The following is an 18,723-nucleotide window of genomic DNA, read 5'->3' on the forward strand; positions in this document are numbered from 1 at the left end:
GATCAAAATTGTGATGGTATGTCCTCAGTGATGGTTCCCAGATCGTCGACAATAGCCCATTGCGCTGTGGGCCAGAAGTCTATGATCTTTGGCCAAAAGTAAAAAATTAATTTTTCAACTAAAATGTGTGTAGACAGTTTTAATATCCCAAATTAAGTATTCATAATCATTCCAAACATTATAATTTACTTTTTGGACAGACGAGAGTACAATTTAATGAAAAATATGTTAAGAAATTGTTTTAAACGTAACTTTTAAATTTTTATTTCAGATATATATATATATATATATATATATATATATATATATATATATATATATATATATATATATATATATATATATATATATATATATATATATATATATATATATATATATATATATATATATATATATATATATATATATATATATATATATATATATATATATATATATATATATATGTAGGAATTTCACCTTACTGTTACATTTTTATCAGAGTAATTAGCGTTAAATAATAATAAAATTTTTCGATTTGTTGGATCAGTTGATACTCTTGACAAACTTATAGTTTATATCTTATCATTTGACATTTTACAATGTTTGAATGACTCTCAAAAATTAGTTCCTAAAAGTTCCAAGAGGTATTTAGCAAAACTCTTTTTTGTTGTCTTCCTTGATGTTTCTTCTTTCGAAAAAACCTGCCCCATTTTGCCCGTATTGCAAAGGTGGACTAAGTATACCGAAAAACAAAAATTATGTTTTTGTTCATGTTTTCATGTTATTTTGTACAGATATTCATATAATCTATTATTATTGTTCTAAATGAAGTTTATTTGTCGTGAAAATTGCATCTTACCATCTGATGGAGTAGAAAATTGGGTGGAATCAACTCTCTCAACGGAATATTCAGATAATATAGAGTCAACAGCTTCTGAAGACGAACAAGACGAAGATTGAATGTCGATAACTTAAACATCAAACTATAATCTCAAAACTTTTTTATTTTTGATAACAAAAACAGTGAAATATTTCATTTTTTATATTATATAATCAACGAAAAAATAATTTATTGATTATGTTGTTTAATTTTTATGACCGAACATTGTTTTACTAATTTTAAGTCATATTTTTATATATTAATAAAAAATTAATATAAAACGTTTTAAACGATTGTTATTATAGATATTACTTCGGAAATATAATTTGTTTTTCATTTTTAATATAAAATTACGAAAATTATTATGTTCTCCATGCTATATTTAATTATTTAAATGCACTATATTATATTTTTAGTTTTGCTCGCCATATTTCAGCCGTCATCTTTTGTGTGAATATTTTTAGTGTATTTCAAAATTTCAACCATGAATTCAATTTACCTGCACATAAAAATCCCTAAATACAAATTTTGAAGCAAATTTTATCGAAATACTAATTATGGCCAAGAAACCTTGGATGCTGGCCCACTGTGCATTGTGCAAGTCTAGTGCGACGTAAATGAACTAAAGCAACAACAGCCACTATAGTTTGCCATCATCCCGGCAACAAAGGGGTCAATTTGCAACATTATCTTTATTAAAATCAAATTAGTCTGCTATCTCAGACAGAAATTATTGCGCTTTGCAATAGCAAATGCATATACATATAGCAAAATTTGCACTATTTAAAAAATAAGTTCCTTTAAAATTATTCTTTAAAACTTCATGTTGTTTAAATTTAATTGAATTTTATACAATAATACTAAAAATGGAATAAATCCCTATACAGTTAAGCCTGCAATCAACTAATAGAATTTTTTTTTTAATTATCATTCTTCGCAGTGCTTTCTTAATGAGATACCCGCAAATGACGTAGTTTGGGTATCTTGATCCTAATTGGTTGTTGAAACATGCCATTTATTTACTTTAGCATCTGCTCTTTCCATTCTATTTCGAGTAAGCCAAGCCGGCTAAGTAACAATTCTCTTAGGTGACTCATTCTATATTATTTCCCAAAGATTCTTTCTAAAAGAATTCAATTCTTTCACTATGTATTTGCAAGACAGTCAGGAAACCATATGGAACATAAACATCTTAATTATGCATCGAAGTTGACAGATACACAAAACAAAAATATATGACAGCTACAATAAAATACATAAACAAATAATAAATCTTTGTTGAGTAAAAAGAAGTAGACAAGAAAGAATTATATTTCAACTAATTCGATGTGCGATACGGCTCTGTATTTAACTAACTTATAGTTAATTAACATTCTAACTTATGTAGAAAAACTTAGTTCAACTTTAATACGTCACTTTGCTGATAAAGATAAGATAGCTCCGACGTCATAGGTCACGTGTGTGGGTGTGGGAGATCTTCTTCTTGAAGTGCAATCAAATTATCGAATTTTTAAAAATTTTATTTACCTGTAAATTTCTTTCCTTACATCATACTTAGCTGTATTTTTTATTCTATTTTATTTTGATTATAGAGACATTTAATACACATTTGAATTATCTTCCATGATTTTTTAACTTTCAAATTGCAAATTGGTGAAAATGGAACATTGGCGTTCCTTTTATAAATATATAGATATTTTATTTAGACTTTCTAATTACAAGTAAAAATGTACTCCGGTATTTTTTAATTACAAAAAGAAGTCAACTAGTTACTAAAAAAACTTGTAGGATTATCGGAATTATATATATATACTAAAGAATAAAATCCAAAAAAGGTTTTTTCTTTCTTGTTCAAACGTTTATCAATGATTGATTTTGTGAATAAAAGAAGCTTCATTTATAAATAATTGTTTCTGTAATTAATAGTCTAAATAACTGCAAATAAGTACAAATTTGAGAAAAATGATCGCTTTTAAGTGAGCCGTGCTTTGAAAATTTTACCTTTAGCGCTGAAAAAGATACAGGTGTTTATGCTGTATTTCATAACCACAAATTAATAAAATGCTAAATATTATATCTTAAACTTATTTTACCTAAATTAACACAAAATAATGAAAAAAGTGTGAAAAATAAGTTTAATAAAAATTCAGAGTGAAAAGGTTATACTGTTCATATTTAACTCATTTTGTTTTTTAAAATGTATTAATTATACTTAGCTACATTACAAAAGGAGCTTACAATCATGAAAAACTGAGAGGAGGTGGGTGGAGAAAGACAGATTATATGATTAAAAAACAATAGATTTAGTCTCCATTTCACAATAATTATTTTGCAGTAAATGTACTTTTATTGTAAATTTTATGTAAAACCATATCTGTCAACTTTTACGAATTTTGCTTAAATTTTTTTATTTAAAGTGACTGTAAAATGTATGCTTTCTATATATTCCTTGCATTTATAAACTTAATTTGACCACTAATTTTTAAAAAAAATAAAGTATGTATTGCAATATGTGATATGCCCAGAAAGCATATAACCTTACGGCAACCTTTAGTCAAGAGTTACGTTAGTTAACACTTAAGAAGAGAAACTTAGCTCAACTTTAAAACGTCATTGTGTTGATAAAGAATAACTGGCACTGACGTCATAGGGCAGATGTGTGGGTATGAGAGGTCTTCTTCTTCTTGAAGTGCAAATAACCAATTAATTCTTATTAAGTCCAGATATGATTAAAAATAAGTCTCAAAAATTTTTTTGCCCATTTGTTTGTTTGCTTTTTAAAAATGAAAATAAAACTTTGATGAATAAATAATCTGCATTTGCTGTTATGAGATACCTGCATTGTTGGCTGCCGTTCTGCAACCGAGAGTAACACAATATTCATAGATAAAATACACATAATGGTCTATAAAGATATTTTTCCGAAACAATAACAAGTAAGTTAACATAGGATTCTTACGAGTATATACGCTAATTCTTAAAATAAAATCAGTTTGTGAAGATAGCATAGAGAAAAAACTTGAACTAGGCTAAGCAAAACGAATTCGAACTAGGCTTAGCAGCGGATAGAAATTATAGGTACATTATAAAAATATTAAATCTAGTTGACTTAGATAAAAATATACTAATTCATAGGACATAGCCAAAAACACTTTAATAGGGTAAATTTTTGTTTCCATTGATGTTATAGCAGCCTGAAAAACAATCGATTATTTTATGCTAACTCGTGATCGCTGGTAAACATTCCACAAGCGATATAGAAAGAGCCGTAGGGGATCAGGGAACAGAGCATTTGCCCTACAATATAGTGAGTTGGTTTTCGAATTCCAGTTATGACTGGTCGCTATGAATACCGTACCCGGCTAGCACAGACCCCAGTGATGAAGAAAAATATTCTCAGTTTTATTCAGATCTTGGGTTGGAGTCCCCCTGCTATCAGGCTTACCGTGGGAGGTTTTTGTGATTTTCCTCTCCATGTAACGCAAATGCGGGTTAGTTCCATCAAAAAGTTTTCCACGAACGCATATTTCACCGAACATTTGATCCAGGAGTTACCTTGTCTTCTGGATTGGGTTCGAAATTGCAAGGCTATGGAGATGATCATTAATAGTCGCAGACCCAAACAATTTTGTCGGCTGTTCAACGACGGCTATAAAATAAAATAAAATGATATAAAAAGTGCGCCAACGTAGTTGTTATTGAAAGTGAAAATACTTAACGTATGGTGTGAATGCGTGTGACGTGGTGTAAATAATTTCCCTCATAAATGTTTCAGAGTCTTATACACTCTGTAAACTGTATACGATAGCTCAATTTGGTGGCAAATTTGAAAAAAAAAGTGCTCTGTCGCACAAATTCGTAAGCTACAGTTTTTACCCTGTACTCTCAGTAATTCTTAAATTGATAATTAAAAATCTATTTTACGAGTGCAAATTTTATTACATAAATTAAATATTTAAGCATTATGAAAAATATATTTGTCTAACACTATTTCATCTAGAAGCATTAAACAATTCGACCTATTACATGATCAAAATCCTTAACTATAAGTATTTGATGAACAACTAATTTTATAAACTATAACAGCATAAATAATCATAACTATCTATCTGAATATTGAGTTAATTCAATGGCTTATTCAAAAAAAACTCTTTTAACTGTTGTACTTTCCTTTACCTAAAAATGAAAATATTCTCTTGCTTTGTAATGGAAGTAAGGTCGACATGTTTTGTTCGGCATGTTCAGGTCGACATGTAACATAAATAATAATAACTATCTACATGAATATTTAGTTAATACAATGGCTTATTCAAAGAGCAAAGTCGACATGTTTCGAGCTCTTAAATTATGGTGCTCTTTGTCCGGAAACAAGAATGATGAAATGAAAGCCTGTAAATAAATAAGAAACACGAAATAAAACCGTTACTAATGAAAAATTAAAGATAAAAATTACGAGGGGTAAACAGTAGGGTGTTAATTTTTATAAATAATTAATAAGTTAATTATTGTAACTAATTATTTGCTAAATATACTTTATAATGTGACATTTGTAAAATGTAATATTATGCATTATAAACAAGTTTCAAGTAAATTTTTGACATTTAAATATTTATTTTATTTCATTTCCATAATTCTAAATGCAAGTATAGAATTGACGCTATAAATCAGCGGTGCGTGGCTCAATTCAAATCTCAGACTCGTCAACAAAGTTACAACGATGCATCAGTGAGATGCATAGTTTTTAAGTAGACAAAAAAAAAAATATAAAGTTAGGAAAAAAATTAATCGAATCGCAATTAAATTTATAAAAAAAAATCATAGCTTTTTCACCATTTGAAAAACAATTAATAACATCATTTTTTAAACACTAAAAAACCGCGAAATTTTTAAAAAAATTTGTGACCTAAAAACCTGTTAATAAAACTCTACCAAAATGTATGTATTTTTATTACGAAATTTGTTTATACTAGTAAATTTGTTTAATTCGTTACATGCGTCTTGGCCAGAATATGAGTATAACAATCAATTTATATCAAGTTTAATAAAAAAAATTTTTTTTGAGATTTAAAAAATAATTTTAGTTATAAAATATGAACTTAATTAAAACTTTTAAGAAACTTTTAGGTTTTTAAACTTTTTAGAAATAGCTATAACATTGTATTTAAGCGAATTTCTGTTCTTCGTCATATACTAAAATACTAAATTGAAAATATACAAATACTAAAGAGAAAATTTATTTTGGGAAATACATTTCTGAAAGCAAAAATTTAAAAAAAAAAACGTTTCTTTTATATTTATTTTTCGAATTTATTTACAGAAATTTTTAAATTCCCTCTCATTTATAGAAAAAAAATAGAAAAGTTTGAAAATACTTTGTAATCTAATTATGCTTTTCCTTTCGTCCAAATCTTTAAAATACTAAAGGGAAAATATATTTTAAGAAATACTTTTGTAAAAATAAAAATAAAAATAACTTTTTTTTCAAATTTATTTTATTGAAAATGCTCAGTAATCTAATTATTCGTTTTCTTTTGTCGTAATCTTTAAATACTAAAGAGAAAATATATTTCGGGAAATACATTTCGAATTGTAAAAATTGGAAGAAAAATTTTTTATTTTTATTTTTTTAATATTTTTCAGAAAGTTTTAAAATCTCTCTCAGTTTTAGAAATAAGAAAAATTTGAAAATATTTTGTACTGTAATTATTCGTTTAATTTCGTTGAAATCTTTAAAAATACTAAAGAGAAAATGTTTTTCGGAAAATACATTTCTAAATGAAAAACAAGAAAAAAAATGCTGTTTTGGAAATTTTTTGTTTCTAATATCTTCGCGAAATTTTTGAATTCTCTCTCAGTTAGGAATAAATGAGAAAAATTTGAAAATAATTTTGTAATCTAATTATTCGTTTTCACCATTCGGTATAAAAGTATGATTTTCCAATCTGAAACACTGGCATGTAACTTATATCTATTTGTTTTTCCAGAATTTGCATCATGTGGTTTTGTTCCCAGAGTGATTTAGTAGCTAATCAGTTTCTTTTATTTTCAAATTCTAATAAGAAATCAATAAATTTTATTAAACTGGGGCTTTTCTTTGATAAGTAAGAGAGAGAGAAAAACATGCTGCTCCTTCTGCTGCTTGTGGGAACGGCCACTGCGGTGCCTCTACTCAGTCATGGTAATTTTAAATTATTTTATATTTAGATCGGAAAATGTTACTTTATATATATATATATATATATATATATATATATATATATATATATATATATATATATATATATATATATATATATATATATATATATATATATATATATATATATATATATATATATATATATATATATATAAAAAGTAACATTTTCCGATATATACACTTAAATACAGTGGTCAGAAGTAATGAAACAACTGTAGTCGTTACTTTTTCTCGCAGTTTGTAGTGTAGTGTGCTATTATTAAAAAAAGGAATGTGTTAAAAGTAATTCCAAATGTCCCTTCCAATGAGGTGACCCCGGAATCGAATCCCAGCGATGGCTGGTCGATACCAAATTCCGCATCCGGCTTGCATCGATCACAGTGCTGACGTGAAATATCCTCAGTGGTAGACGGATTATGGGTTGTGTAAATTATGCAGGCGTAAATTAATTTCTTCAGCAGTGTAAATTATACGGATGTAAATCAATTTTCTGAGCACTATAATTTATATAGGTGTGAATTAATTTCTTCAGCAGTGTAAATTTATTTCCTCTGCAGTGTAAATTATGCAGGTAAAAATTAATTTCTCCAACAGTGTAAATTATACAGGTGTGAATTAATTTCCAGCTGTGTAAATTATACAGATGTAAATTAATTTTCTCAGCAGTATAAATTATATAGGTGCAAATTAATTTCTCCAGCAGTATAAAGTATACAGGTGTAAATTTGTTTCCCCTGCTGCGTAAATTAATTTATTTCCTCTGCAGTGTAAATTATGCGGATGAAAATTAATTTCTCCCACAGTGTAAATTATACAGGTGTGAATTAATTTCCAGCTGTGTAAATTATACAGATGTAAATTAATTTCCTGAGCAGTATAAATTATATAGGTGCAAATTTATTTCTCCAGCAGTATAAAGTATACAGGTGTAAATTTCTTTCCCCTGCTGCGTAAATTAATTTATTTCCCCTGCAGTGTAAATTATGCAAGTAAAAATTAATTTCTCCAACAGTGTAAATTATACAGGTGTGAATTAATTTCCAGCAGTGTAAATTATACAGATGTAAATTAATTTTCTCAGCAGTATAAATTATATAGGTGCAAATTAATTTCTCCAGCAGTATAAAGTATACAGGTGTAAATTTGTTTCCCCTGCTGCGTAAATTAATTTATTTCCCCTGCAGTGTAAATTATGCAGGTAAAAATTAATTTCTCCAACAGTGTATATTATACAGGTGTGAATTAATTTCCAGCAGTGTAAATTATACAGATGTAAATTAATTTTCTCAGCAGTATAAATTATATAGGTGCAAATTAATTTCTCCAGCAGTATAAAGTATACAGGTGTAAATTTGTTTCCCCTGCTGTGTAAATTAATTTCCCCAACAGTGTAAATTATGCAGGTGTGAATTAATTTCTAAAGCAAAGTTCGATTCCTTAAAATAGCGAAGTAGTCATTACAATTCCAAAGTAGTTCGTAGTCACTTCATTAAAAAAAAGTAGTGGTGGTTAACTACATTTGTAAAAATAGTTGTAAATATAGTAAACTATGAAAATAATGTAGTTTTTCCTTAAAATATTATTTTTGTTTTAAATAACATTTCAAAATAATGCCGTTTAAATAGCAATATTAGCTGTAATTATAAAACTCATGAATTTATGTATTTTTTTAATTTTTCTCAATAAATCAGATAAATTTAGACAAAATGTTTAAGGAATTTTTGTTGTTGTTGTCCTACGTCTATTTCAAGAGCTATTTTTTAATAGTGTGTGGAGAGTATTTTAAATAAATTCAATTAATTTAAGAATAACTTAAAAATTTGTTTCGTGCAATTAAAATTATTTTTTATTTATTTCTTTATTTAATCAATGGAGAAAGATTACATATTTTATTTCTTAAATATTTACTCAGATGAAGTGGCTCTAAAATTTAAGGAAAAATAATTTTCAAATATAATGCTGGCATAATAATGATCCAAGTAATTATTTGAAACATGCTTTGGACTTTTTAATGCATAAATCAAGTAAAAATGGAGGCAAGGTTGGAGAAAATGTAAGACAGTTTTATATTATATTTAAATTTTTATCTTAAAAAAAATTTATACATAAATTTTATTTCAACTTAATATTTAGCAACATTATTAGCTAATATTATATTGATTTAGTTACAGAATGAGAAAAACATTCTGATAAAATTATCGTACTGTACGGTAATAACTCATGACATTTCAGGTAAAAAAATTATAATTCTGGTAATTAACCAGAATTATGAATGTAATTCTGGTTACTAACCAAAATATTTTAGCTTATTACAGCCAAAATGCAAGCGTTTAACGAGTTTATTTGGTAATTTTTCCGTTGATAGGATTACAGTTTAGCGGCAATTCTGGTTTTAAAATTTGTTGTAAAAATACAGTTAAAAATTATTATAATTTTATTTTCAAAACTGTATTTAGAAAAAAATACAAATCTGAAAAGTAAATTTTACCGAATATATGGTTTTTATGCAATGCTCTAATGTATCATAATTAAATAACCAAATTTTACCACGTTTACTAAATTTAATCGCAGATTGTAAGTCCATATTTTATTTCGAATTTTACCTAACTCATTACCAAAGCTCATCGGTTAAAATTGCTGAGTTTTTCGACTGTCCCATAGAGCCAGAAGCACCGATGGTTTTACCTATACTTTTTTTCTCAGTTAAGTATTAAAATATTTCACACATCTAATTTTAATGAATTAATTAAGAGTAAAATTTTAAAGTGTTCTAAACATGATGGTTTTATTTACTCCTTATTTGATTTATTTCAGTAATACTATTTTAATTTTTAATGTCGCCAAATGAGCCTTTTTCAATAGAAAACGAATGAGAGCGATTTTGTATGCTCCAAATAATGTATTCTTATTTTATTTACAGATCCCATGGAAAATCCAGATTTGTTTGGAGGAGATATGGTGGGGGTCGATCCGAATGTAAGTTTTATATAATGGGGTGTTACACAGTGACCACCCTCAATGCATAACAAAGTCAAATTTTTTATGGTTTTCCATTGATGGACCAGCAAAATCTTGATGGAACCATCAATAATTCTATCGCAAGCCATTATATTTTTATTGATAACCAACATGAGAGCCAGTGTAAGAATTCAGACTGATTCATGATGGTCCAACATAAGAATAGCAACTTGTTTTGATGGTTTGTCCATGTTGAACCATCAGAAATTTCCATCATAGTTTTTTGGAAGTAAAATGTTGGAATGATCATTTACCATCCCCTCAATGTAGGAATTCGGACTGACTTTTGATGGACCAACATAAAAAGAATTGTTTTGTTCGTATATTCCTGCTGAACCAACAATTTTTATTAAAAATCATGAAAATGCATTGTTGTACCATTATGAATTTCCATCATAGTATCTTAGAAATCTAATGGAGTTCTCATAGTATCGTAGAAATCTAATGGAACGATTATGAACAACCATTATCCCAATGTAGTTATTCGAACTGATTCCATCACATTTCATGCTTCCATCATTCCATGATGGAAAGTGCTACTTTAAAATAATGATGGTTAACCATCAAGAGAAGTTTGATTCTCATTTACCAATAATCCTTGAAGATCCGTGACGGTCCATGATGGTTCCAACTGTACATTTCTGTGATGGTTTAATTGGAATTCTTGTTGATTCGCAGGAATATACCATTAAAACAATTAAACAAAACAAATTTTAAGTTGGACCGTCATAAATCAGTCCAGATTCCTACATTAGAATGATGGGGGTTCATAATCGTTCTAACATTTGATTTCTAAGAAACTATGATGGAAATTTCTGATGGTTCAACATGGACAAACCATCAAAACAATTTGTTATTCTTATGTCGGACCATCATAAATCAGTCCGAATTCCTCCAATGGGGTGATGATTGTTTATGTTGATTGCCATCAAAAATATAATGGTTCATGATGGAATTATTGATGGTCCATCAATGATTACCATCAAAAATTTTAACTTAGAAAATATTGTATCCCACGGGAGAAACTTTTCTTCGCAAATTCTCTTTTAATTCCATAAATAATTTAAAATTTAAAAGAAAGAAAAAGTGAATTCGGGCAAACCTAGAGTAAGCCATGTTGTTTCAATTGTTGAAATAAAAAATTTAAATATCAAAATGCAAACAAATTATTAAAAGAGAGCTTCTCCATTGCGCAATCATAAGTTATCTACTCATAATTTATTTTCATTTTGCTGTTTTTTTCAGTATTTGAAACTCCATGACTTACTCTAAGTATGTATAAACTCACTTTCTCCATTCTTTAAATAAGTTATGGAGGTGAAAGAGAATTTACGTTCTCATGAGATATAGCGTCGTCTTAAGGGTGGTGATTACAGAACATCGTGTATAGACTTTTGCATAATCAATTCTTGAAAACAATAGAGTGATATCGGGATTATTTTATTTTACAGGATAAAAATGCGATTCCAGGATTTCAATTGAGATGGCCTGCAGGAGACGTTGCTTATGTAATTGATCCTGCACTAGGTGATTTTTTTTCCCTTCAGTTTTTGAAAAGACTACTATATTCTGTTGCAAGATAAGAATAGACCATTTGCGGTATAGGATTTAAGTAATCATCGGCGACTACGTATCGTTCCGTTTTATTTAGTTATCAAATTATACAAATACGCTTTCAAAAACAATACAAAAGCTTTTAAAAGTTAAACTCTTTAGACAGAATTTTAATTCGCGATATCTTTTACTAGATATATTATAGAATTATTGCAAAAGGATTATAGTTTCACTGGAATCCTGGACTGGGTGACATATTTCGAGAACGTTCGCTCTTGAAAAATAAACAACTGTATGACGTTACAGGACCATTGGATTTGATTGGACCACTAAAAATGGCGCGTCTTTTACTGACATGACCCTAACCAATCTAATATGGGAATTTTTTATTTTATTTTATTTCGTCGTAGAAGAAAATTGTCTGCAAGAAACAATATTTATTATTCCTTCATCAGTTTCTTTAAATGTGAAGAGAAAGACATATATTCGTTACGATTTTAAGATATAATTTTCATTAATTCATGTAAATAAAGTAAAAAGTTTTTTTAGTTTAATAAATTTTGTTTTCCTCATTTCGCACGATTTAAGAAAGCAAGCGAAAAGAAGGCTGCTCAACGTCGCTTCGAGAATTGGCGATGTTGATATATGTTGGCGCTGGGAGCTTAGCATCCATTTGGCGTGCACTTAAATGCAAGCTGGCTCTCTAAATTGGGATAATGGTTTTTTCTTAACTTGCAACAGAGTATAGTATCTAGTCTGTATTTAATTATGTAATTTGAGCCACAATGGCTCAGAGGGTGGAGCGTTAGCTTTCCAATGAGGTGAACCGGGTTCTCATCCCAGCGATGGCTGGTTGATACGAATTCTGCATCCGGCTTGCAGCGACCACAGTGATGACGTAAAATATCCTCAGTGGTTGCCGGATCATGGATTAGAGTCCCCTTGCGTCAGGCTAGCCGTGGGAGGTTTTCGTTGTTTTCCTCTTCATGTAACGCAAATGCGGATTAGTTCCATCAAAAAGTGCTCCACGAGGGCAAAATTTCTCCCAATACTTGATCCAGGAGTTCCCACATCTTCTGGATTAGGTTCAAGGTAATTAGGTTGGGCATTAGGTTAGGTAAATTACAAGGCTACTGATTTGAACATTAGTAGTTGTAAACCCTAAATTGGGTCGGCTGTTCATCAACTATTATAAAATAAATTAAAATTATACAGCTTGATTAATTTTCAAGGTTCTCATTTGACTAAAACTGTACACATACAAGATGCATTGAATTGTATAAACTGGGCAATATCGCGATTTGTTTTGGCTTAACTAAAGTAGAAAAAGTGAGGTTACTGCTATCTTGCTAGAAAATTTAAAGCATTTTTAGTTACTTAAGCAATAGTTGACAGGTACTAAACGTGTTTGTGCTAAAAAAAAGAATTTTTTTTAAAAAATCCACGAAAAAATTTAGTGAATTTCTATGAAGATGCTGTAACAGTTGATGGGCAATGCTACGCGTAACCATGTGACACTTATACTATTTGTAACTAAAATAGGCGTCACACGGTTACACATTTCCCACACTTTTCCCCTCTCCGCTACTATATTTACAGCAAATTCATTTCTCCCAGGCAATACTTTTCAGTAGAAAGTTAAAATGTAGAGTGCGCCAAAAACGAACCATCCTGAATAACTTTTGATCTAATGATCGGATCTTCACGTTCTAGCACTTAATCTTAAGGGTTCGAACTAATCATAAAGTTCGAGGGGGTGACCTCAATTATGCTAATTCGTTAGTGCAGACGATATTTTAAGTAACGAAATCACACTCTTTTTTACCGAAAGATACTGAATTTGGATCCCTGAAATATAGGAAATAGTCACAATCTAGGAAATATGGTCCCCATAGTTTGATCCGTAGAACGTTAATTTTACTTTTTGCGTATTTTGCCATAGCTCGAGATGTTTTTAAATGAGTTGAGAGATTTTTGCACACAATTATAAAATTCGTTTTTCCAAAGGTCCATGTAAAAGAATGTTTTTCCATATAAAAGATAAATTTTAGTGCATATTTATGATGTACATTATTATGATAAATGTTAGTACATATTATTAAGGAGCAACCTTGCATAAAGTTTGATCTAATAAACTCAAACTCTCTAAAAAACTCAAAAAAACTCAAGATCTCTAAAAAACTCAAACAGTATTAAATCAATTAATAAAAATTAATCATTAAAAATTTCTTTTTTGTTTTATTTTTATTTAAACTAGTTTCTTTACTTAAATGCTGGTCTATATTTTTTCATTTGAATAGAGAAGCACACAGCTTTAATCTTGGAAGCCATGAAAGATTATGAAACCAAATCATGTGTCAGATTCATAAAAAGAACTTTGGAAAGAAATTACATCCGCTTGTTTACAGGACAAGGGTAAGGCTTTCATTTTGATATAATAATTTAGAGAAGAACACCATGGTGTCTTTAAAAAATATATACTACTTGTTTCCACTTGGTCCGCTAGATTAAGAACGTTTTTCTTATAGGCATAAGTTAATAAAAGATACTGCATTTTCATTCCATTGTTATTCATTGGTGAAAAAAGTTTTCACATAATATGTGTATAAAGAATATAAGTAACTAGTTTCAGAGCAGCCATTTTTTATGCGCATCATATTTTTAAAATGCAAATAAGTAGTTACCACCAGGTATGAGCGCAGTTGCAGGGGGGGGGGATTACGGATATACGTCACCTTCAATAATTTGAGTCCCACAGTGGACTGATCGTTAAGACACGGTTCCCAGCAGATCACCGAAGTCAAGCATCACTGGCTACGGTCAGTGTGCGGGTGGGTGACCACTTGGATCAGTCTGCGTAGGGACCGAGGGTGTGCGGTATTGGTCCTCGTTGAACTGTGCTACCGTAAAGTGCTCGACTTCGCGCGCAGGTCGTCGGGCTACCGAAGCGGGGGTGCCATCCCCTCCGCAGAGGATCAAAATTGTAATGGCATGTCTTCGGATCATCCTCCGCGATGTCTCCCAGACCGTCGCCAATAGCCCATTGTGCAGCTCTAGTGCGACGTAAATTAACAACAACAACATCAATAATTCGAAAATTTTAAAAATCCCCTGCAATATTTCAGACTAATGTAGAGAAAAAATTGAAAATAAGAACAAGAAAAAGAAATTAAAATTAAAATAAGAAAGTGAACAAAATTATTACTCTTTTTTGACGACTTTTAACGTATTTAAGAACATTTTTTTCCTGTGCATGAAATTTAGGAACGATTGTGAATGCGTCATTTAATATCTTTCCCAACAAAAACTAGTCTCCTGTGACGCCTATAAGATGAGATATAGATAGTAGACATCTGCCTATAATTGAATCGAGAATTATAACCATGACATTCCACCATCTGTTGGAGCTTCGTAATCAATACACATCAAGATAAATTTCAACCCAATTGCATCGTTATCATACTTTATTTATGTTCTTTTGCTTGTATTTCAATAAAACAAAATGATGACGTTATTTACTATTTATCAAATAATACTCTGTTAAAAGGACGCCATACCACGGGAAAAAGTTTTCTTTGCAAATTCTCTTTCACCTCAATAAGTATAGAGAGTTCAGACAAACCCTAGAGTGAACCGTAAAGTTTTAATTGCTTAAAATTTTTTTTCCCTAAAATGCCAAAATGCAAACAAATTATTGGAAAAGAACTTCTCATTTGCGTTATTCTAAGTTATCTTCTCATAACTTGTTTTCATTTTGATATTTTGAAAAACTCTTTACAGTATATGTAAAGAATTATTTTACTAAGGGAATTTAGGTTTGTCTTAGCTCACTTTTTCTGTACTTTAAATTGCTTATTGATGTGAAAGAGAATCTGAGAAGAAAAATTTTTCCCCGTGGTATGGTGTCCTTTTAAAAGGGAATGATCGATAGAGACACTTGCTCCTTTATTATAAGACCCTTTTTATAAGGCTTTTTTTGTATGCCTATAAGGTCCTTTTTTATAAGGAATTTTATAATCAAAGAGAAAATTTTGATATTTTCAACTTAATAGAAAGAATGTTAGGGTCACTCGAAAATTTTCCCATTGAAAAAAATTACAAATGTATTTTTCCCCAACACAGCATTTACTAACACTGCGAAAAACTATTTTGTGCAGGATATCATGCAAATCAAAATGCAGTCTACAACGCTTGCCCATCGAAAGATGTCATAAAATTCAGCAGTTACTTGAATAATACATGAAATAATAATCGAAACAATTCTCTACATTAAAAAACCACAAGCTTCGCAAGTTTTGGACTTTCAAATTTAAGTTATATTCTGTTTCGCTGTGCAAAAACTATTAGACCTGGGTAATACTTTGAAGAATGTTTGGAAAAATATGCAGTGATTACGACTTTATAACCGTCGTTGAACAGCCGACCCAATTTTTGGTTCCACGACTTTTAATGTTAAACTACGTAGCCTCGTAAGGGGACTTAAGAATTAGGGAACTCCAGGATCAAGTATTGGGAGAAATTTGCCTTCGTGGAGGAATTTTTGATGGAACTAACCCGCATTTGCGTTACATGGAGAGGAAGACCACGGGAACCTCCCACAGTTAGCCTGACTGCTAGGGGACTCTAACCCATGATCTGTTTACCACTGAGGATATTTCACGTCATCACTGTCGGTGCAAGTGGGATGCGAAATTCGTATTGACTGGGATCCGAAATTGGTTCATCTAATTGGAATTTGAACGGTCTATCCCCTGCACCATCGCGGCTCAGGGATTACGATTAAGTAAATCGATAATTAATCCCAGAACTATTATCGAAACTGTTGTTAAAATTGTAAAGAAAAATTCCATGCGGATCGCTGCACGCGAAACAGTGTAATGCAACTATGGGGTTGAAATTTGACATGCTGAAAAAGATTTTTTCGTTTAAAAACTTAGCAAAAAATTTTTTTTTATGAAGTTCAAATGTTTTTTAAAGTTATAGCAATTTTAATTGCTTTTTCGTGATTTTCTTCCTTTTAAATGATGACTATTTGTCCATCGCTGTAGAAAAATTAAATTATTTCATCCAAAATCTTCATTTTATAAGCTTTTACTCACTTGATTTGACATCAAGTGACAAAACATTAATAAATAAAACAAAAAAAAGTGAGAGAAATAAGATGATATCGGTTATAAATTAACTTATACATCAAGAGTCTTTTTTTAAAGAAAATATAAAAGGCTCAAGAAAGATCAAAAAACTTTCTCCAATTTGAACAATTAAACGAAATAAAGTTATCGTTCCACATTGCTACCGAGTAAAATTACTTCTCATTTATTTTGCTCTATAGTCTCACTTATTCTTTATTCTTAAGTTTAAGTTTAAGTTAATATTTTTTTACTACGATTAATTATTTCCAAACCAATTTAATCGTTCATTTTGTTTTGTTTAAATATCAACTTTTAGGGGAAAAAAAGCAATGGCGATCACTATTGTTTTTTTTAAAAAATGTCATCTAACTATGTTGGTTTTGTTTATGTTGGCCCAATATAAATTTGTTCCAATTCCTAACATGAGTTGATGGCCAGACTTTATGGTACCATCAGGAATAAAGATGGTTTTTGATGGAATATAAGTTGGAAACCAACAAAATATGTTGGTTCCTGATTAATTTTTTGTTGGACCATCAAAATATACCATGAAACCATGTTGGTTCTTGATGGATTTTTTTTGTTGGACCATCGAAAAATACCATCAAATCATGGTGATTTTGTTCACGTTGGTCCAACATAAATTTGTTCCAATTCCTAATATGAGATGATGGTTAGTCTTGATGGTACCATCATAAAAGTAAGATGGTTTTTGATGCTCATGATGGTTATCATCTTACTCATGTTGGTCCATCACGGAAAAACCATCAGAAATTTTGTCTTGGAGATTGAGCGGCTACCATAACGATTGGTCAGCAAAGCCTTCTAGCTGTTGAAATATTAAATCTCTACATTACAAATTCGCCCTGTAGGTGTTATTCGCATGTTGGTATGGTGGGTGGTGCTCAACCTGTTTCTCTCTCCATTCCTGGGTGCATCTTCAAAGGGACGATTGTTCATGAGTTGGGACATGCTCTGGGATTCTACCATGAACAGAATAGATCGGACAGAGATGACTATCTTATCATTTACTGGGACAACATCAAAACAGGTAAGTCACTACTTAACTATAGTAGTATACTGTAGTGTATATCTACCACTACACAAAAATACAATTCCAATTCACTAGTTTATAAGACATGTTAACTCGATTCTATGTTGAGGTACCTTTTCATAGATGAAGTACCTTTCATAGTACCTTTTCATAGTTGACATTGTCGATAATTACTATTCCCACATTGGTGACTTTTTTTCTGTACATTTTATTAATGAAAAATGAAATTTTTTTAAATCATTTTTTTAATTTTTTTATTATTAATCATTTTCAGGATTGGAAGATCAGTTTACGAAACTGAAGTTTACCCAGAATACACTTTATGATACTTTTGACTACAATTCCGTGATGTTGTACGGGAATACGGCCTTCTCCAAGGACAACAAGTCGAACACAATGGTGGCCAAGACTGGAGTAAGACTGTACGAAACTTACGACAAGCCAGGACTAAGTGCAAGTGACGTCAAACGAATCAACAAAATGTACTGGTGTGACGAACCATGGCAAAGACACAAAAAACCAAAATAAATGTTCTTTTTTTCGAAACCTCGAAGTTTCTACAATTTAATTTGGTTCATACGTCTCTTATTAATAAATAAAAACAATTCTTGTCCCGTAATCTTCAAGACTTTGCCTTCCAATTACTGATAGTTCATTAAGTCTTTCGAAAATATGAGAGATAATACTCGTAGAAGGAAAGCATTTTGCTTTTAATTACCTAATTATTAAAAATTACTTAATTTAATTTAAAGTAATAAAAATAATAATAAGGTTTGAAGAATAAATTAAATAATGATATAAATAATAATGAATTTTGAAGAATAAACTTTAAATTATAAGTTATATAAATTTTTGCATCATTTTGAAGAATGTAATTTTAAACGGAAAAAGACCAAACTTT

The 18,723-nt window shown here is 29.9% G+C and overlaps 1 protein-coding gene across 1 annotated transcript; it reads left to right on the forward strand.

The window, feature by feature from the left end:
• The first annotated feature begins 6,903 nt into the window (after positions 1-6,903).
• On the forward strand, positions 6,904-18,368 carry LOC107441057 (astacin-like metalloprotease toxin 5). The gene is made up of 6 exons (XM_071178309.2): positions 6,904-7,043; positions 9,985-10,040; positions 11,534-11,609; positions 13,937-14,051; positions 17,641-17,819; positions 18,097-18,368. The coding sequence occupies exons 1-6, from the start codon at positions 6,986-6,988 to the stop codon at positions 18,348-18,350; spliced, it is 738 nt and encodes a 245-aa protein (XP_071034410.2). The 5' UTR covers positions 6,904-6,985; the 3' UTR covers positions 18,351-18,368.
• Positions 18,369-18,723: the final 355 nt, after the last annotated feature.

Source organism: Parasteatoda tepidariorum, chromosome 6, assembly GCF_982258835.1.
Source record: "Parasteatoda tepidariorum strain Cologne lab strain chromosome 6, Ptep-v5.0, whole genome shotgun sequence".
NCBI classification, from domain to species: domain Eukaryota; kingdom Metazoa; phylum Arthropoda; class Arachnida; order Araneae; family Theridiidae; genus Parasteatoda; species Parasteatoda tepidariorum.